This window comes from Lucilia sericata, unplaced genomic scaffold, assembly GCF_015586225.1.
Source record: "Lucilia sericata isolate MDLA Ls3-8-SP2 unplaced genomic scaffold, ASM1558622v1 Contig000519F_arrow, whole genome shotgun sequence".
Taxonomy (NCBI): domain Eukaryota; kingdom Metazoa; phylum Arthropoda; class Insecta; order Diptera; family Calliphoridae; genus Lucilia; species Lucilia sericata.
The window spans coordinates 195,809-218,616 of record NW_023994531.1 but is presented as its reverse complement, the minus strand read 5'-3'; the positions used below and the strand labels follow the sequence as shown (position 1 = coordinate 218,616).

Here is a 22,808-nt window from a genome sequence, read left to right as displayed (position 1 = left end):
CGGGGTAACCGATCATAAACCATTGACATACATTCTCGAATCGAAGACAGGCTCAGTTTACTAATGACATATTAGCGGTAAAGACAATGTTGTAGCTGACAGATTATCAAGATAAATTTACGGGTTTCTGAATGCATTGAATGTCAAAAATCCAAAATAAATAGATATACTAAATCACCTCATGTTGAAATTCCAATTCCTAAATGTAGATTTAAACATATCCATATGGATATTGTAGGACCATTATCAGTTTCAAGAAGTTATAAATATATTTTAACATGCATCGACAGAAGAAAGTGTTAAAACTTTTATTCAAAATAATATTTCTCGTTTTGGCATCCATTAAAAACAATTTACATCTAGTTTTTTTCGAATTTAGTAGACATACTTGTAGCCTCCGGTAGGTTAGTGGTTAGTGTTCTAGTCTGGTAGACCGGAGGTGGTGGGTTCGATTCCCACCTGAGACACTGGTTAAGGAGCGCACAACAGGCCCGATAGAGGCCTAGGTGTATTTCTTCGGATTTAATGTATATACATCCTCCTTTCAAACTAACTAACTAACTAGTAGACATACTTGGTATCAAAAAAATTTACATCTCTGCCTATCATCCACAAGCTAACGGAATCATAGAAAGATTCATTTTTCCTCTATTCGAACTGTTATTTCTCATCATAGAAACAGTCGTAGTTTAGAAAATAAAACTGAGTTCTTACTTCAGAAACTACGGAAACATTTTTCCTCTATTCGAACTGTTATTTCTCATCATTGAAACAGTCGCAGTTACATTCCTCCTTCTTTAATGAATTGTTCGTACGTTTTTGTAAAAGTCAATAAAAAAATTGGATTGCAATATCATTTTAAAGGTCCATATAAAGTCATAAGAAGAAACGATAAATTTTGTAAAATTCAGAAGGGCAATCTACATTGTCGGTTGCAATCGATCATTTGAAACCAGTTTTTATCGATGAATCAAAGTTAAATGAAGTACTACATAATACAAACAAATACTTTTAATCTAAACTAAAGTTACTTTATACCATATTTCCAAAGCTGACGGGGGAGTAGATGTAGAAACTTAACTTGTTTCTTAAAACACTTATTAATATATATAAAAACTTTTTCCTGTTATTGTTTGATTTGAAATATTTTACTTTTTCATTATAAATAATTTGCTTGATCAATAAACATAATTTTTATTAAAATATAAAAAATATAAATTAATTTAAAAATTGTTCCATCAACGGCTAAGCCGAAATTTTTCATGAGCCGACCATATGTTTTTGAAAGCTGAAAATAAAATAAAATTTAATCATAATTATAACTATTCAGTGTTATTTTTAAGATAAATTTCACAATATGACAGAGTACTGCTTTTGCGAAATTATTTCACAAATATTTCATACCAATTTTGAACAGAGTACCTACCCAGCAGTTCGGCGGGACAGTCCCGAACCAACCACTTATGGTAGCCCTAGTCACCCGACTGCCCAGGCACAAAGTATACAGAGGCGTCACGGCTAAAAAATATATTTGTCTCTTTCGCACGATACCATTTCAACTTGTTTCGTTTTCGTCTTATTTTTTGGGTTTCTTTTCAATTATCTTATTGGAGGTAAGTAAATTATTAGTTAATTGCTGTAAAAAATATAAAATAAAACATCATAATATGTATATTAGTGTAATGACTTTTTGCAATTTTTGCAAATATCAAAAAATACCATAGCAAGAGCTTGTAGGGCGTGAACAGATGAAGGAATATGATATTATTTTTTCGCGATCGTGAAAAAAGTTCCAAGTGTGCCCTCTTTCGTTTACTCGGGAGATAGTAATGACGACTGTCCACTCCCTGTGTACAATAAAGTGGCGACTGTCTTCGCATTCGATTACGAAGAATATTTTCGTGACAAATGACCAAAAACATTCAAATAGGGTACAACCAGCTGGTTAAACTTTAGTGATAAATAAGAATTGTGTCTCCAATAGATGTGTAAAATATCGACATTCTGAAGTACAATATGTCCCCTCACTCGTTTACATAGGGTACTGTCAACCATATGGTTACACATTAGTGTAAATGACTGGCTTTTACGTATGCATTCCCTATAAGAACAGTGGCAGTCATTTAACCGGTCATTTGACTGCCACAGTGATGAAAATGTTCATCAAAAGTTACTAATTATCTGCAAGGTATATTAATTATAAGGTAGTGTTAACAGAGCAGCTGATTGTTTTTTGCTAATACACTTTTGATTTTTTTATATGTAGTTTGACAGTGTTCTGGCACTTTGAAGTGTAGGCATGCTGTCAAACTCCGTATATAAAAAATAAAATGAATTCACTCCGTATTTCTGAATTCGCCGACGACACTACCTTATAATTAATATATCTTGATTATCTGTTTCTTAAAAAGTGATGGAAACTTTTGTGCACATGTGATTTTGCATCACCCTCGCACTTATGAATTCTATCGACTTTAACACATATATTTGAGTTGCTCACTCTTTTGATGTTTAGTAATCAAGGATGACATAAATATTAGTCACGATTGACTGATCATGCTTGATGGATATATCCATCACAGTGAACAAATAAGAACAAATTAATCGGTCATTGTTGACTAATCATACTTGATAAATATATCCGTCAAAACTGACGGCATAGACTACTCCAAGACTGGAATCAGCTGATTTTAGCAATATGGCGTAGGCAAACAAAAAAAATTTTCCGAAAGATCAACAAAAGAAAATGTATAATGAACCGCGGGAGATTTAAAAGAGGGACATATATATTTCCATCGCTCTTCACCTTACACTTAATTTTTTTCAAATGTAAAAAACAAATTGGATTACAGTCAAACCCATTTATAACTATTTCTTGCTCTTTACGAACTCATCTTAATTACCAGAATTTTGATACAAAAACATATTTTATAAAGAATTCTTGGTTAAAAGGAATTACTATTTAGTCCCATTACTATTTAGAACATTGAGGAATAATTAAAAAAAACTTTTAATTAGAATCTAAGCAAATATTTAATAAAATAAAGTTGTTTTCCTTTTAATCTTATTTTTTTTTTGCAATTCTTCTTCACATACAATTTCTTCAATGTTTACATTTTTTGCTGTTATTTTTCAAACGAACGATAAAAACAATCATACAGCTCATCTCACACATTCATCGATTTTTTAATCTTTTATCTTTTGCTCTAAAATTTTAACTAATGGCGGAATTCAAAAAATGGTAAAAAAAATTTAAAAAAAACCATTCGGTTCGAATTTACTTTTTTGACAGCTGTCAATGGTTCCTTATCTGGTTATCTGTGACTGACGGTTATATCAATTTATAATTAAAACACAATTTATTAATATTTTAAGATAAATATATTTTTATATTATTAATATAGTAAGCATATACATAAATTAACAATCATTTCACCATTTTACATACCTCGCAGAATCTTAAATCCTCCCTCTTTCGCTTCTTGATATTTGGCTTTCGCAGAAACAATGAATTTATAACGACGAAAAATACAACTCTGAAACACAGCGACAGTCATTTGGCTGTCATTGTAGATGAAAATAAAGATTTTAATATATATTAATCAAAATGTAGTTGTTTCACTCTTTCATATGCAAATGAAACCCTTTACCACACATTGGGTACATCAACAGTAATTTTACCGGTCATTTGATTGTCATTATTGATGGAATTATCCATTAACAATTTTTTTAGCAATTTTATAAAAAAATGTTGCAAGTGTGTTAGTAAAATCATTCTGTAGTATTAGTTTCGGTCATACATTTCTTGTAGGGTTGATTCAAGGCGAATTCAGATAAGGTGGTAAGGCTCAAGATATATTAATTATAAGGTAGTGTTATCAGAACAGCTGATCGTTTTTTGCTATTATGTTCATTTTTCGCCGTGGTGTATAATTAATGTCAAACTTTGTTTACATTTTGTAAATGTCAAACTTTGTTTTCATTTTGTTAATGTCAAGCTGGTTTCATTTTGTATATTAAATTTTGTGATTAAAGTGAAATTGTGTGATTAGGGTATATTTTTGTGTTTTTAATCTTTAAAAGTTAAAACATCAAAATAAATTATAAACAGATTCAAATTTATAAACATTTTTTGTTTAATTTAAATTCGCTTTGATTTATTTGTCAGCTGTTTTTGAAATTTTTCCTTTACAGCCAATTCGCCTTCAAGTGCAGGCACAATGTCAAACTACATATAAAAAAAATATAACCAATTCGCTTGGTATTCTGAATTCGCCGATGACACTACCTTATAAAATTAATATACCTTGGTAAGGCTGATAATTTTTTTCTTAATTCGCCTGGTTTACGTAGCTGTCAAAGTTTGCTATTGTTTACATTTTTATATTTAAAAACTTCCATTATACGGAGAAAAACTCCGTTAATATTTTGAATTACTTATGTAAAAAATCTAAAAATACCAAGCATCTCGGAAACAAATATCATTTTATTTAAATAATGGCATAATTGGTATGTATACAAATATGTTATTTAGGAAAAATATTTTTTTCTAACGTGATTAACTAAAAAAAATCTCTTCCGGAACACTTGATATAAAGAAACACATATGAAGAATTTAGCCGAACAGCGGCAGCTTACTTTTACATATGGCTTAATTTTGAAATCTATTAAATGTTAACAAATTAAACAATATTGTTTTATATATACACTATGTAGATAAAGAGATTAACTAAAAAAAGTCTGTTCCGGAACGCTTTATATAACAAAACCCATATGAGGTATTTACCCGTCCGGCGGCTGCTACATTATGGCCAAATATTGAAAATTACTCCGCCGGAGTAGAATTATCCATTCGCAACGAATATTCATTCATTCGTAATATAATATTTTCATGAATATGTACTTTTTTATGTTTATTTTTCACAAAAAAATAACTTTTACTTAACTTCAGGCACTCACTTAAATTTTGCAAATTAATCTGCCGGAATAGAATTTTTCGTTTGAAACAAACATTATTCAATTCAGAATATATTTTCCTTACAAATTTTAATATCTTTATCTTTATTTTTTAATAAAATATAAATTTTTTACAAAAATTTTTCATCAAATGAATTCGCCGTACTTATGGTTTTTGACACCTACGTCAAGGTATATTAATTATAAGGTAGTGTTAACAGAGCAGCTGATTGTTTTTTGCTAATACACTTTTGATTTTTTTATATGTAGTTTGACAGTGTTCTGGCACTTTGAAGTGTAGGCATGCTGTCAAACTCCGTATATAAAAAATAAAATGAATTCGCTCCGTATTTCTGAATTCGCCGACGACACTACCTTATAATTAATATATCTTGGGTGATACCAAGTCAGGTAATGTTCGTTTTGTTGCTAACTTTGAGCATTAACCTATTAGATCCCAACCATCTTAAAATCAATAAATGTAAATTATTTATTTAATTTAAAATAAAATTGAACAAAAAAATTATAAATTTTGAAAATGCGATTTTTGGCCTGTACTCGGATGGGTACGGAGGGACAATATGGGTATAAATACAAATAAATAAAAAAATAAAACCAATTTTTATTTTTTTTTTCAAAATTTTGGTATTTTCCTACATAAAAAATCGAATCAATTGGAGTTGAGATTTTTTCCATTAGATTAATTCAGTGCACTTTTTCGACTCATTATTGATATTTGTGCTAAAATAAATTAATTAAAATTCATCAAATGGGATGTATTTTTCACTGCCATGTTGTCTGGTAGATTCTCCAGTAATTAAGTGTATTCATTAATTTCTTGGAAATATTTAAAAAATAATGAAAAATTTAAATGTGAACTGATTTTATTATAAAGATAATCAGTAGCACCTGTCAGGCTTCTAAAATTTTTACCAAAAGTGTCATAAACATCCTTAAAAGATGATTAAGATATACCCAGTGTGCTGTGCTACCCTAAACACAATATAAATTCAAATTCCAATTTACGATTTTTGAGGATTCTTGCTCTATTTTTTGTATTTGATTCATGTGGGGACACCAGACAACAATTGTAATTTTACCAATTTTTACCAAACGTTAGTATGGATTTTAACGCTACCCATGCAAAATTTAAAGATTCTAGCTCTAATAGTTTTACTGACATACGAATTTTGTATTACATTAATAGCAGATGTCAAGTCTCCTAGTCCGCCCATTTTTTCTCTCTCTTTCTCTCTAAGAATTTCTCAAATATAAGAATTTATGTATTTATATGTTACAAACCAACAATTAGAAGATTCTACTTCTACCCAGCAAAATCTTCAATTACCCGGTAAGTAGACAAGTAATATTGGAGCAAAGTGTAAGTACTTTCTTTTTGGGTGAATAACTACTTATTTTTGTTTGACGATGACCAAAAATAACTGGTTACAAATGTGCTCACCCGTCTTTTCCGGATATAAAACCTGCCTTACAGTTATTTTCTGTGTTTATTAGTCTATTCTATTACCCAATGCTCCATTAACAAGTTGTTTGATCGTGCTATTTGGAATAGTTTTTACACAAAGGTACAAATCAATATGTCTTCAAAAATCTTCTAATATCGACTATGTTTAAAACCATTAAATAATTCCTTATTATACATACGCTTTATACATCTAGCTAAAATAATTTTATTAATAAAGATCACTCATTACCAAGTAATGTGTGAAATAACTACATTACCTACAATACTCATTACCAAAATTTGAAAATATGTTACCGGGTAATAGTTTCCCAAATATACAATTTTTTTATTTAATTTATATTGGAGCTAAACGAATTCCAACTCTTATTTTGGAGATTTTTTGCTTTTTGTTTTTACTTTGTAAAGAAATTGACAGTTGTTCAATAACAGAATTGAACATACACACAAATAAAATAGAGAATTTTATTTGTACTTATGTGTTGGTTGGCTTGTAGGGTATAAAAACACTATATTTATTTTATTTTTTTATTTAATTTATATTGGAGCTGAAATGCCCCCTATTGCTAGTCCTTCAATGTATTTCCCCAATATAAACATGGATGTCAAAGATTTTCCTGCTAAATTTGAGGATTATAGTTCTAATAGTTTCTCAGATATAAGAAATTTTGTATTTAATGTATATGGGGTTCTAAAACTCCCGCCCATTTTCGGTCCACATTTACACATAGACGTGAAAGTCCGTGCTAAATATTAAGATAATGCAAGATAATCGAATTTATGTATTTAATCCATAGTGGCCGTGGTACTCCCTATTGTTATGTTAGCCCACCCATTTTTTTATAAATACACTAAAATGGTTTCGACAAAATTTGAGAACTCTAACTCTTATATTTTCTCAGATATAATAATTTAAAATTTTCTTTATATGGGAGGTACTGCCCCTATTTCTAGTCCGTCCATTTTCTCACAAATGTTCATGTGGATTTCAATGTTGTTCGTTCAAAATTTAGAGGTGGAATTTCTAATAGTGAATGGAACTTTTATCAAAAAAGTCTAAAAAAAAATTATTTGTGAGATTGGTTTTTAATGAGTTAATGAATGGGGTCATATTATTGGAAAGGTATTTCAAAGCTCTTTCAAACGATATTTATATCGCCCGGATCGGTTCAGGAATAGCAAAGATTTTGCATAAACGTATATAAACTTTAAAGGTCTATAACACAAAAACTAAAAAAATGGTGACCAAAAGACTTATATTAAAAATCATAGAATCAAAAGTTTCATAGGCTTTCAAGATTGGAGAGTTATATATATTGTAAATATAAGCCCATGTGTTTTATATTTAACTCTGTTTTTCTTAACAGCAGCTGGTCAGCTATAACATGAATAATAAAATGTAAATTAAATTTTACCTATGTGGCAACGTTGCTGGTAAACAATAAACTTTGCGTAGATTTGGCTGCACTCTATTGTTTCAGTTATTCCAAGAATACACCAGAAAAAGCAAGCACAATATAGACAAACATAAATAATATTATGTTTTCTCTTTTTAGCTTATGTATTTTGTGTCACTAATTTAAAGAACGAGGTAAAACATTTTTGCATAGCAGGCTATGCCATTCACTATGGCTACCACAACGTTTCACTAGTCTAGGATTTTGTTAAAAAAGGAAAATATTCGTGATTTATTAAAGTTGTGAGGATAAAAACAAAAATGTGATATTCTTTCTTTCAGTGCAATTTTATAAACAACTTTTTGTTTTCCCATAAAAATAAAATAAATTTTGAGAGACCTTAGTCATTGTGCGGCGACAAACATTTTTAATGTTGTAATATCTGTTTTTTGTTGTAATTACACACATTTTCAATAAATTAACCATCTATTGGGAAATTGTATGAAATTGTATTGTTAAGCAAACATTTTTATAAACAAATTTGAAATAGTTCTAGGATATGTTTGTTCATATTGTATGTTAAGGTAAGCGCTCTCTTGCGGTCTAAATTAAATAAGTATGGTGTTTTAATTTGTGAAAAAGTGATTAAAGTTGAATATTTTGACAAAAAATTAATCGAAAGTCAAATGAATTGATTTTTTTATTGCAGCTTTTAAAGCCATCCAACAACAATAAATCTCACGGATACACATCAATAAAAACATAATTTGTTGTGAGTTATATCTGGAAAATAGTCATAAAACGTCATTGCTTATTATTTTGCCATTAGTGCCTGAAACATACGTTTTTCCAATTCAAATCTAATTGATGAATTCTATAGTGATACCTCCTCTGTAACATCATTCAGTAAAAAAGTTGACATTTCATGCCGAAAATACTATATATATCCAAAAATATATATAATTGACATTCCAAAAGTTCTATTATTTATGTACCTACATAAATTATTATCATATACTAATACCTATGAAGGACGACAAATGAACTAGATCGCAATTTTGTTTAATCGTAAGCGAGCGAGATATAGGATATATATTTGAAATAGACTCATATATATCGACATACACATAATTGGGTTGAAGACTATAAATGAACAATAAGCATATACTTGATCTTACTTTTCGATTATCTCAATCTCTCGATCAGAACTATGATGTAAGGATAACGTTGGTATATTTTTTTGTTGTTTTTTCTTAACAAATATCGATTTTGCCGTTGTAGGTCGTTAGTATGGAGACAGTTTTGTCGGTCATTTCGGCGCTGGAGGGAACAACGATTACAAAGGAACAATTGGAAGCCACCAGATTGGCCAAGTACATTAATCAATTAAGAAGACGTACAAAATGTGAAAACTTAGCTCGCCGTGCAAAATCTTTACTGAAAAAATGGCGGGAAATGGTAGGAATACAACAGTCTAGTGAATCATCATCAGCGGCGGTAGGTTCAGGCGCAGTAACTGCAACTGGGCCCACTGTGAGTAACCCTATTTCCACAACAACCGCACCTTATAATATGCCAGTCACCGACAATGCAGTTTCTACGTCTCATTTAAAAAATCCTCAAATTAGCCATCAACAACAAAACAGACAAAATCAATATGCAACTAGTGTGAAACAACATCAAATTCAACAACAGCCTTATCATTCACAACCATCCTCGCCTGTAAATCTTCAAGATAAATCCAATCCCAATGAATATTTAATTTCAATGTCCAACCCTGCGACCGGTTCACAGGTGACAAAAAGCTCAATAACAAATATACGTAAGAAAAAAAGACTTGAAAAAAGTTTAAATAACGATTTAATAATTCAGCACCAACCGAAACAACAACCCACAAGTTTTGCCAATTTAATTACTGGTTTAGGTAATACATTTCCTTCAGAACGAAAAACTCCACGGGAAAAATCCGAAACTGTTGCATCGACCGTAAAACCAGTAGAAACATTTATAATCGAACACTCATCAAATTCGAATTCCGATTTAATATGTTTACCATCCAACAATACTGTTAGTAATTTTACCTCAGCAACTGATGTTCCTCCCGTTGTAATTGATTTACAAGATACCAATTCTAGTATGACTTCATTAGTGTCAAAAGATGTAACAAATGTATCCTCGTCGTTCTATAAAACAAAAACTTCTACAAAGAAATCAAAGAAAGAGAAAAAACGCAAAGATCGTAACGTCACGTCACGTAAAAATCAATCGATACAAGACTGTGAAGATCAAAATACAACAACTGCTTCCTATCAGCATAAACGGGCATCTGATGTATTACAACTAGATGAAAAGTCACATTCTGCCTGCCCTACAATATCAAATATATCTGGTATGTATAATTTCATGATATTATTTTAAATTAATAATAAACAAGTAAGGGAGTTATATTCGGCTGTGCCGAATCTTATATGCCCTTCATTCACCATAGCCTTTTTAATTATTATTTTTTTAATTTTTTATTTTTTTTATTTATTTATTATTAGTAATATAAAGCCATACCGGCCAAAATAACAATATTACGCAGTAAAACATATATCTGAAATAATACAAACATTTTGATTAATATGCAAAATATAAAAATTATTAATTAATTACAAAATTATTTTCAGTATTATTTTTCAACACGTTTACATACTTTAAATTTTCTAATTTTTTCTTTAAATTTTCAAAATACATATTTGCAATTTCTTTGTTATAAATAAGCAAATGCAATTTTCTCACAAACAATCCGTACCTTGTTGTTTACTTGCGCCTAAATGCACAACAATTCTAATTATTTGACGAAATTTTTAGAGGTTGTCTTGGATTTTTGCTCATATCTGATATATATGGACCTATTTTGCTGATTTTAAATAGGAAACATCGAAAGCATATCTGATAGAATGTTTGAAAATTTAGGTGCCTAAGATATCTGTGGGTCTTCAGAAAATTGATTTCAACAGACACACACTGACAGACAGATAGACATGGCTTAATCGTCTCTGCTATCTATAAGGTTCCATAATATACAATAGCGAGCACAAAATATGCAACGCGTGACGATATGATCTTCGATTTCGTCTGTTTCGAAATAACGGTAATGAATCCATCTCTTCTTTTTGCTGTTTATTCTCTTAACTCTGGGCTTCCAAACAAGCGAAATTTTGTTTCAATTTCTATTACGCAAAGTGAAATATTTTATATTTGCTGAAAAAAGTGAACTTTTTTCGCGAGCACAAAAAATGCAACGCAATAAAATAACAGTAAATTTATGATTTTTATTGCGTTTTGAATGAAAGTTTCTTGAAGAAATTAAACAATACGAATATTATAATAGTAGTAATTATTATCTAATCAAAAAGAACTATTATTAAAGCTCTAGAGAATAAGAATCCATGCTTGAAATTGGTTCGTTCTTTTGAGTGAAAAATTTGGCGTAAATCGATATGAATCACGATTTCACTTCAGAAAAAGCATGGAAAGGGAACAGATAGTGGTTGTCTATGGAAAACTTCCACTTTTAAAGACCGTCAGGTGGACGTTGCTAGTTTCACAAAGGAGCATATGGGTGACTCTATTGGAGTTCACATTGCTCGCGGACGTTTTAATAAAGTGTAATTTGCTTGGAAAACATTTTACTAAGGAACCATTCATCAGTAGAGTCAAGAAAAACAAGCCCCGTTATTTTGCGAAACGTATCAGCATTGGTCAAGTGAACAGCGGGTTAAGGTCTTATGTGACGACGTGAGCAAATAAAATTTATTTGGCTCCGATACCATAAATTTCTTACTAGATGGCCTAGACAAAGACAATATATTCGTCTAATAGTCACATATGTCGAAAAATCCATTTTGGAGTGGTTCAAGAAGCGAGATTTTCGCAATGAAATCACTGATTATATGTCAAGCATTTACAGTACCACCTGACCAATGCTTAACACATTTCTCAAACTCAAAGCGGTACTTTTTATTGACTCTACTAATCTGGGATTTCTTTGTGAATCATTTTCCAAGCAAATTACACTTTGTTAAACCTTCTGCGGGCAATTTGAACTCCAATAGAGTCACCCATATGCTCCTTTGTGAAACCAGCAACGTCCACTGACATCTTTCGTGAGGCGATTTTGAACAATTTAATCATGTGACGGTCTCTAAAAGTGGTAGTTTTCCAAAAATGACCACTATCTGTTACCTTTCCACGCTTTCTCTCAGGTGAAATCGTAATACAGATCGATTTACGTCAAATTTTTCACTCAAAAAACAAACCAATTTCAAGCATGAATTCTTATCCTATAGAGCTTTAATAATAGTTATTTTTTGATTAGATAATAATTACTACTATTATAATATTCGTATTGTTTAATTTCTTCAAGAAACTTTCATTCAAAACGCAATAAAAATCATAAATTTACTGTTATTTCATTGCATTGCATTTTTTGTGCTCGCGAAAAAAGTTCACTTTTTCCAGCAAATATAAAATATTTCACTTTGCGTAATAGAAATTGAAATAAAATGTCGCTTATTTGGAAGCTCTGAGTTAAGAGAATAAACAGCAAAAAGAAGAGATGGATTGATTACCGTTGTTTCGAATCAGACAAAATCAAAGATCGTATGACCCCGCGTTGCAATTTTTGTGCTCGCTACTGTATATACAGTGATGTTCAATGAAATAGAGCAACCATCACGTTCAAAGTTTCTCTCCACGTAAAATCTCTCCTACAAAGAATAGAGTTGGAAAAAATAACTGAAATTTTGTATTGATCTGCTAAGAATATAATATCAATATTTTTTCAATAATTTACGTCGCTACTCGTAATTTTAATGTAATTTTAAATTAAGCTATATAATAAAATAAAGCCAGTTTGCAAAAATATAAAAATTTAACAATTGACAGACAATTTTCAAAAATTTTGAATGTTGTAATATCAGTTTTTTGTTGTAATTACACACATTTTCAATAAATTAACCAACTATTGGGAAATTGTATGAAACTGTATTGTTTAGCAAACATTTTTATAAACAAATTTAAAATATATCTAGGATATGTTTGTTCATATTGTATGCTAAGATAAGCGCTCTCTTGCGGTCTAAATTAAATTAGTATGGTGTTTTAATTTGTGCAAAAAGTGATGAAAATTAAATATTAAAAAAAAAAAAAAATGAATCGGAAGTCAAATGAATTGATTTTTTTATTGCAGCTTTTAAAGCCATCCAACAACATCAAATCCTACGGATACACATCTCAATAATAACATAATTTATTGTGAGTGTTTGAGTTTGTAAAAATATAAAAATTTAACAATTTTCAAATTGAAATCGATCCAAATAGTATAGCTTTTTATTATAATTCTAAAAGATTCTCATTAAAAAATTATAATTATGAGTTCTAGGGAAGGGCTATAGACAAATTGATGAAATAATTGGGTGTACCAAGAAAGTGATAGAAGATAAGATGCTGTAAAATATGAATTCAATCAAAAAATATAGAGGAAAAAATGAAAAATTATTCCTTTTTTGAAGCGAAAAATTCTGACTCATGCAGAGGATGACACTTTTGTGTGCTCCGTGTACCCTTAAAAGGGAATATAACTTAGATGTTGCCAGCTTAATAGTAAGATCTCTCATGTATTAAAATAATATAAAGGATAAAATTAGTTGAAAAGTATTATATGGTACTTTAAAGATCCTGAAGGAAAAAATAAATTTTCTCAAAAACATTTGAAATTTCTCCTTGAGCAGGAATCGAAATATTTTGTGGTCAGATGTAAAATATCTATTTATTTAATTCTGATATGATCCGTATAGCTGTACGTAGACGTTTCAACATTGGATTTTGTCCCCAATGTACTATAAATATCATTGTTCAGCTCCAACAAGATTCCCAAAATTTTATATAAAAATAAAACAAAGAATATTTCAAATTTATTAGAGATGAAGATCTCTTTTTATTTAAAAAATACTACCTCGTAGAAGTAGATGGTTTTTAAATGTAATATGCACGTAGTGCTTGTGTCGTAGACAAATCAAAAGTAATTTATAATGTCAAACGAAACAAGCATAAATTTGGTGCCAAACGAAACAAGCATATATTTGATGGCAAACAATATTTAAGCACCGTTAGCGGTTTCTCGTTGGAATCTTCCAACAAAGTTGCAAAAAAAGGGAAGCTTTATAGGATTCTAACGTTGTTATAAATAGTATTTCAAAAAGGTAGTTAAATCAATTTTAACTTAACATTGCCGGCCACCTTGCAATACCTTAGGAATAGCAAACGATTTTAAAACGATGTAGATTTTTAAGAACTCTCGACTTTCCCCACAGAACCTAAGTCCCGCAGGTGGATTTTTAAAAAGTCTCTCGACTTTCCCCACAGAACCGAAGTGCCGCAGGTGGATTTTTAAGAAGTCTCTCTACTTTTCCCACAGAACTCCCGCAGATGGATTATTATTTAATATAAGTAATATAATATATATAAAGATAATAAATAAGAAGGTAAAAACATTAATAAGGTAGTAGGAACATAAATATATTTCTGTGAGTGATAATAAATTAATGGTTAAAAAGCGTTAGACCACGTAGAATACGTTAAATTGTCGATATATGTTTCGAAGTCCCTAGGATTAGCTGGACCTGTCAGTATCCAACCAAATATAGTTTTCTGTGCCCATAATGACCCTAATATGTTTTGTTGTATTTCCGGTAAAATAATGCGAGAATATAAATCTGCTCCAATAAGAATATATACAGGTCTACTAGTAAAAAGAATCAGCCAAACAAAGATTTGGCAATATTTTTTCAATATCGACATTTACAGAAGTCGAACGCAAATTTCCTGTTATTTCTGGTAAAACAAATGCGTTAGTTGATAATTTTATTGAAGAATCTAAATCTGAACAAATTTCCAAAGGACAAAATTTTGTAACTCCAAAAACGTTAGAATTCGCAGAATGAGTGGGAAGTTTTAATCTTTTTCGTAAACGTTTAGAAATGAAAGAACATTCTGAGCCCGAATCTATTAAAGCACGGACCTGATACTTATGGTTGTTATGAATTATGTTTACCATTGCAGTCCCTATCAAAACGGACTGATTCTGTCTAGTATGAAATACTTGAGGATTGTATACTGCAGATGAAGCATAGAATGATGTCGATTTTTGCAAATAAAACAGTTATTATTGATCGTACAACTTCTGACATTATGTGTCCTCGAAAGGCAATTAGTACAGCAGTTATAATCATTCACACTAGAAATTCTTTGTTACTGAAAGATTTTTAAATCGACGACAATTTCGCAAATAGTGAGACTGATTAGGGCATAAGATACATGAAGGTTTAGTAATAGTAGAACTATTTGACTGCACTGAAGAGTCGACATCAGTCGAGTTCGTACCTTTAAGATCTTGAAGACATTGCAATGTCTGAATTCTTTCTGTAAGAAAGTTATCGAAATCTTTCCATGTGGACAAAATAGTTTTGTTCTTAACACCCTGTTCCCACAAAATAACTGTAGATCTAGGCAAACGTTGAATACACATAAAAATGATAATTGGGTCCCAATTATCAGTAGGCACTTTATAAACAGAAAGAGCCGCAAGGCAACTATTAATTCCGCGTTGTAATGTTTTGAGTGCTGTTATCGATTCCTTGTCAAGGAAAGGAAGACCAAAAATATGTTTTAGTTGGTTATGTACCAACATACGAGGATTCTCATATGCTTCCTTTAAATCGCGCCAGGCTACCTCAAAACTTACGTTAACAAGTGGATATTTAGGAACGAATTCTCTTGCTTCACCCTCGGTTTTTCGTATCAAATGGCAAAGGCGTTCTATATTGCTAATCCGTGAGCTATTAATAAAAATTGCGGTAAATAAATCCCTAAAAGCGGACCAAGAAACATAATCACCTCCAAAAGGATCGATATCACAAGGAGGTAGAGTCAGAATATGCTCTGAATTACCGGAGTTCGGATTTACCGTTGGAGATTCACTACTTTTCGAAGCCGATTTGAATTTATCTATTTTTTCATATATGGATCCTCCACATTGGACATAAGCTGAGTAGGTGGCTTGATATTTAGCACTCACTACTTCAAATTCACTAGTTTCTAAAGTGTTAAGACATACGTAGTAAGTCGTCTTAACATTTTTCCAAAGTGTTTTTAACTCCTCACTCTGAATCTCTAAGGTATAAACCGTATGAATTTCTTAGCCAAAATTACATATCCCTAAATGCAATAAGAACACCCGATGCTTTTATAAATGTGTTTAGTGAAGAAACCGATTTTTTTTAATATATGAAAAGTCAATAAAAATAAATAAATTAATTAATAGACCGATATCAAAATACTACTTGACTACAAAATTTATATAAACAAATAGATAATAGTCAAACTGGCCGAGCGTAGGATGACTAATATGAAGGTAGAAGAAGAATCAACCGTTTATGTATTTTATTGTTTTATTTTACAGATCTAAATCTGTAAACAAATAACGCACAAAAGAAGATGTAAAAAACACTGATTTTTGTAATAAAATTTACTTTAGTTTATTGTCCATAGGATCAAAAAGAAATTTCAAATATAAATAAAAACAAAACAACGACTTTTATCACTTGCTCACAATTGAAATATATTTACGTACCTTATTTCGTAGAAATAAATAAATGGTAAATATATCTCCGGTGGACTGTAATATAGGAATGGAGTTGTAGGTGCCAAAAAAGATCCGGTACTGATATCAAGATCCAAAAAAACCGATAAATGATCTAAGAAATCCGGCTCGAAGGACCAAATGTTCAGCTCCAACAAGATTCCCAAGATTTTATATAAAAATAAAACAAAGAATATTTCAAATTTATTAGAGATAAAGATCTCTTTTTATTTAAACCAAAATATTACCTCATAGAAGTAGATGGTTTTTAAATGTAATATGCACGTAGTGCTTGAGTCGTAGACAAATCAAAAGTGATTTATAATGTCAAACGAAACAAGCATAAATTCGGTGGCAAACAATATTTAAGCACCGTTAGCGGTTACTCGTTAGAATCTTCCAACAAAGTTGCCAAAAAAGGGATGCTTTATAGGATTCTAACTTTTTTGTAAATAGTATTTCAAAAAGGTAGTTAAATCAATTTTAACTTAAACAATCATTGAACATGGTGGCGGATACGTAATGGTATGGGGTTATTTTTCTTGTTTGGAACATGGTCTCTATTTCGGATTGAGGAAAGATAGGGCTGTAAATATCCCATAATTATAATTAATGATGCTATGCTGAATGAGAAATAGCACTTTTTTAACCCTTTCCGTGGTTTTGTCGAATATATTCGACATTACAATAGACTCTGTTTTTAAGCATTTTTTGGGTATAATATTTAACTTTAGTTTTAACTTTTTTCTTTTAGATAAAAATGAAGACTTTATTATATTTATAATTGAGATTTTGAAAGATCTTCCGTATTTTAAAAGTATTTAAAAATCAGATTTTAAGAAATTGTCACTTATGACTACTTTTTAAAAAGAGCTTTTTAACAACGTTTAAAAAACAGCTTCATTTAATGGTCAAAAAAATTGATTTTAGGAGATCGGACTATGCAAATTTAAATTGTATTTTATTGAAAGAAGTTTAAGAACACATTTTACAAAAAAAAAAATCATAAAAAATGTTGGTGGTACTTTTTGTGGAGACTGTTTTTCGAATGTCTAATATATTCGACATTTAACTTTGACTTTTTATAACTCACTAGGGAAAACTCAAATTCAAAAAATATTATTTTTCCCGGATTCAGCATACTCAAATTATCTTAAATATAAGTTTTCAAGTTTTTTTCTAGACATAAATTATTTTCGACCCTGAAAGGGTTAATGTGATTCCCACTATTATGTCCTCAATTTATTTATTAATTTTATTCATTTTCTTTGTACATTAAGATTGGGGAGGCGTTATGAAAAGGATAAATTCTGATTGAATATTATTTTGTGTTATTTATTGTAGCACAGTTTGTAAATATTTTGGGTTTAGGTATTATTGCTAAGTAATATATAAGTTTGTCCTTGAAGACTTTGTATTACTGAATAAATTGAATAAATAAAAGCGAAATTCTTTATATGACTCCATATTTCTTGCTCCAAAAAGAGGTGTTATTTCTTATTTTTTGTTGATATTTTCTGGTTTAAACTTATGTATTTCTACATTTTATTGTATTTTCTTAGAACAAAGAATTATTTCAACAATTTGCCTATAGCCCTTACCTTGAACATTACGTATTTTTATAATTTTTCTGCGACCTCGAATGCAAAGTTTGCTTGTGCCTCTTTTTGGACTCAAAATTAAATTTTTTTTAATGAGATTATATTAGGATTGTAATAATTAGGATTGTAATAATGTATTTGTATCGGTTTTAAAACGAGAAAAATTATGAACTCGTTTTTAAACGAGAAATTTTCTCGGATTCGGTTTACAGAATAGACAGGAATGATTTCTTACCAAGATCGGAGATTTTTACACTCACACATTATCTTTTAGAAATATTTTTCTGGTAAATTGTTGAAATTTGTATAGAATACTGAAACAGTTCCTATTTTAATGGATGAAACTGTTATATTTTCGCATTTACATTTTTCTCTGTTTAATCAAAAATTTCTGCTACATATATTCTTTTAATTTTAGTTGCGGAATATATTTGTATAAACACCTTGGAAATAGTTATTTATTTATATTTTCAACTAACTATTTATTTTTGAAAATTCTCCCGTCGATAAATTTTTGATTGATTTTTTAAAAAGCAACACTGTAATTTTAGAGTAGTGATTATTTTGATTATTTTATTAAAAAAAAATTTCAGTGGAAAATATATTTTCTGCTAAACTATATGGTAGAATTTGATGATTAATATCATAAATGAAAGCTATTTATCTGAACTTTCTTCTGTTATTCAGTTATTATAGGACTCGGAAAATTTTTATTCAAATTTAACTAAAATAAGCGTTGGAAAAAATAATAGAAACAAGTTATACAATGCCTTGTGTATGTAGCAAAATAGAAATAGAAAAGTATTTCTGAAAATGAAATAGACTTTTTGCTTTAATTTTTCACATTAAAGTTGGTTTTATCAGCATTTTATTGAGTATATGGAACCTGACAGCTGAATCGAGGGTCTCATTTTCTAAATATCTTAAAAACATAAATATAAAATAAAACAAATTGGTAGAAGTGCTAAAATCACCTATAAAACTGTTCCTTGAAATTATTTAGAGTCGAAAAGTTTATCATCATTGCCCGATTTTCAGGGCAATTTTTGGCCAATTTAGCTCTATTTTTTTTAATAATTCTTCATTTACATAACCGAGCCCATAGGGTCTTATATGGCTAATTAAAGCTACTAAATATATAAAACTACAAAATATATACATATATACATTTGTAAACTAAAAATATTATAATTAAAATCTAAAACAAATATTAATTGATATTTATATATGATTATGTATAACCAATAAACAATAAAAGTATAAACCATATAAATACATTCACAATAATGAAAACTGGCTAATATTAACATACTTTTGAAAATGTATTGAAAATGTATTTATTTTTTTTTTTTTTTTTTGAAGTTTTGCTAATTTTGGCCCTTGTGGGCTTGCGGAATTTTTTTGAAATAAATAAAAAAATTTATATTTTATATAAATTACATGTGGAGAAAGGTAAACATTTTAAGGTGCCAATATTCTTCCAGCTTCAATAATTTCAATTTGAATTGGTCTAGAGTATAAGAAAATTTTCTTAAATCTCTAGGCAACCCGTTCCAAATTTTAGAAACTCTAATTTGAAACGATTTTTGCAGACAATTTAAGTGCCTTATAGGAAATATAATTTGAGTATTTCTGGTTGAATGGGAAAACCGAAATTTGTCAACAATGTAAGTGGGACACCCTCTTATAATTGATTTGTAAAAACAATAATAATCTGATATTAATAAAATAGTCAAAAGATGAGCCAAGGAAATTATGGGTATGTTGAGTTACATGATTATGTATTTTCAGACCAAATACATAACGTATAATCTAGGGTGATCGACTCGATTTTTCAACCGGTTTTAAAACCGGTTTTTTCTGCTTTACCAGTGTCGGTTTTTTCTTAATGTTGATTTTTCGAATATCGAATAACCCGGTTTTTTCACTTTTTAAAAACCGGTTTCGAATACTTTCATTTGCTTTGTATTCAAAGATTATTTAAATATAATTTTTAAGTAAATAATAATACAGCCCGTCTAAATTTTAAAAATATTCGAGTCGAGGAACTAGCGTATATTTTTCTACAGCTCCTTTGGTTAAACTTTTTTGATTTTCCTAATTAATTAAAAAAAAATATTTGTAAAATTGATAACTGTTTGATAAAATTTTATCAATCTTAAGATTATATTCCAATTACAATAATTAATTTACGGCTGAAATTTTATGGAAGTGTTGGAATGCCTATGCAAATTTCCTAAACAGGGCTTTTAAAATAAGCTAGGATTACATAGTACCTTATGTTTAACAGAAGTGTCCCACTTTTTCCCTAATTTTTTTATATTAATGAAATAATGTAAATCAGACGACTAGATCTAAACAACATTTTTATTTTATAAAAGGTTTATAAAACAAAATATCCATATAAAATCTTATTTTTAAACTGTTTATAAAATAAAAATTTTGTTTGTGAATAAGGGGGATAATCTTTTAAACTGTTAAAAATCATTTCACATTAATCACATTAAGTTTTTCAAATTAAAATATATTTTTTTATTTATAATGAAAAACCGGTTAACCGGTTTTTTCTGAATTTGAAAAATATCAACCGGTTTTTTAAATGTCATCTATTCGAACTATTCGAAAACCGGTTTTTGGAAAATGTCGAATAATCGATCACCCTAGTATAATCCTGTTAAATATTATTCGAACAATTCGAACACTTTAGAATGGGTAAAAATGGAATGAAACATCGAGGTATTTTGATGAAATGTTAAAACTATGCTAAAATAAGTCAAATTTAATACAAAAATTCCAATTAGCATCGAAAATACATGACAAATCATAACGCAATAGAGGGTTTAGAATATGGGATTAATACCATTATAGAAACGATATATTCTATTATATAAAAATTAAAAATATAAAAACCAAAACATTTGAAAAAGTTTTCGTTTGATTATATTTTTTATAAGTCTAATAAGCCTTTATTATCAAAAAAAAAAAAAAAAAAAACAAAATTTTGTTTGTAGGATATACGATATAAAAAAATGTTTCTATAACGATATTATTTTCCAATGTTTTTCCAAACATTTTCGATACTAATTCGACTTTTTTTGTATTAAATTTAACTTATTTTAGCATATTTTAAACTTTTTATCAAAATACCTCTATATTTTTTTTTATTAAATTTAAGCATAAATAAACTTAAATTTACTTTTACCAATTTATTTTATTTTTATTCATGTTATTTAAGATATTTTGAAAGTGAGACCCTCGATTTTGCTGTCAGGTTCCATACATTCAAAAAATTTCTGCTAAAACCAATTTAAATGTGAAAAATCTAAACAAATTGTTTGGTCTGGCAACTCCGCCATGAAATAACGCGGAACATTTTTTCTTCTATAAAATAAATTGAAAAATTATAAAAATTATATTTAAGTGGTTTTTACTTATAATATAACATAAAAAACATTAATAAACTTTTATTAACTGGCTTAAATTCAAGTTTTTGTTTTTCAACAACAAATAAGTAATTTTGCAAAAACAATTAAATTTGCCGTGTTGTGTTGTTCCATCGTCTCACATAAACATACTGTGAATATCGCCAAATATAATATTTATGTATAAACAAACGATAAAATTTACCGGTTTCAACTCTACAAATTGGCCTCCAAACAATATAATCTCTCAAACACACCCGTTCCTGATTGTTTATTTTTGTTTATATATTGGGGCTCCAAAATCTACTGAACTTTATATCATTTGTCTTCATAATAAAGTTCTGAAATATATAATACATACATACATACATACATACATACATACATACATATGTATGTATGTATGTATGTATGTATGTATGTATGTATGTATGTATGTATGTATGTATGTATGTATGTATGTATGTATGTAGTATGTATGTATGTGTATGTATGTATGTATGTATGTATGTATGTATGTATGTATGTCTGTATGTATGTATGTATGTATGTATGTATGTATGTATGTATGTTGTATGTATGTATGTATGTATGTATGTATGTAGTATGTATGTATGTATGTATGTATGTATGTATGTATGTATGTATGTATGTATGTATGTATGTATGTATGTATGTATGTATGTATGTATGTATGTATGTATGTATGTATGTATGTATGTATGTATGTATGTATGTATGTATGGTATGTATGTATGTATGTATGTATGTATGTATGTATGTATGTATGTATGTATGTATGTATGTATGTATGTATGTATGTAGTATGTATGTATGTATGTATGTATGTATGTATGTATGTATGTATGTATGTATGTATGTATGTATGTATGTATGTATGTATGTATGTATGTATGTATGTATGTATGTATGTATGTATGTATGTATGTATGTATGTATGTATGTATGTATGTATGTATGTATGTATGTATGTATGTATGTATGTATGTATGTATGTATGTATGTATGTATGTATGTATGTATGTATGTATGTATGTAGTATGTATGTATGTATGTATGTATGTATGTATGTATGTATGTATGTATGTATGTATGTAGTATGTCTGTATGTATGTATGTATGTATGTATGTATGTATGTATGTATGTATGTATGTATGTATGTATGTATGTATGTATGTATGTATGTATGTATGTATGTATGTATGTATGTATGTATGTATGTATGTATGTATGTATGTAGT

The 22,808-nt window shown here is 29.1% G+C and overlaps 1 protein-coding gene and 1 long non-coding RNA gene across 2 annotated transcripts in view; one reads left to right on the top strand and one right to left on the bottom strand.

Moving 5' to 3' along the window:
* Window positions 1-1,168: 1,168 nt before the first annotated feature.
* LOC119605783 lies at window positions 1,169-2,486 on the bottom strand. Its single transcript, XR_005231605.1, has 3 exons — window positions 1,720-2,486; window positions 1,427-1,636; window positions 1,169-1,288 (listed from the first exon to the last, which is right to left on the bottom strand). It is a non-coding gene; the product is annotated as an uncharacterized LOC119605783 (long non-coding RNA).
* Window positions 2,487-8,035: 5,549 nt separating this feature from the next.
* Window positions 8,036-22,808, top strand: part of LOC119605784 (mediator of RNA polymerase II transcription subunit 26) — a 56,851-nt gene continuing 42,078 nt past the window's right edge. Inside the window, exons 1-3 of the mRNA XM_037959087.1 lie at window positions 8,036-8,420; window positions 8,546-9,051; window positions 9,118-10,225. Of these exons, the coding sequence (XP_037815015.1) occupies window positions 8,986-9,051; window positions 9,118-10,225 (1,174 nt within the window). The 5' untranslated portion in view covers window positions 8,036-8,420; window positions 8,546-8,985. The remainder of the gene's footprint in view (window positions 8,421-8,545; window positions 9,052-9,117; window positions 10,226-22,808) is intronic.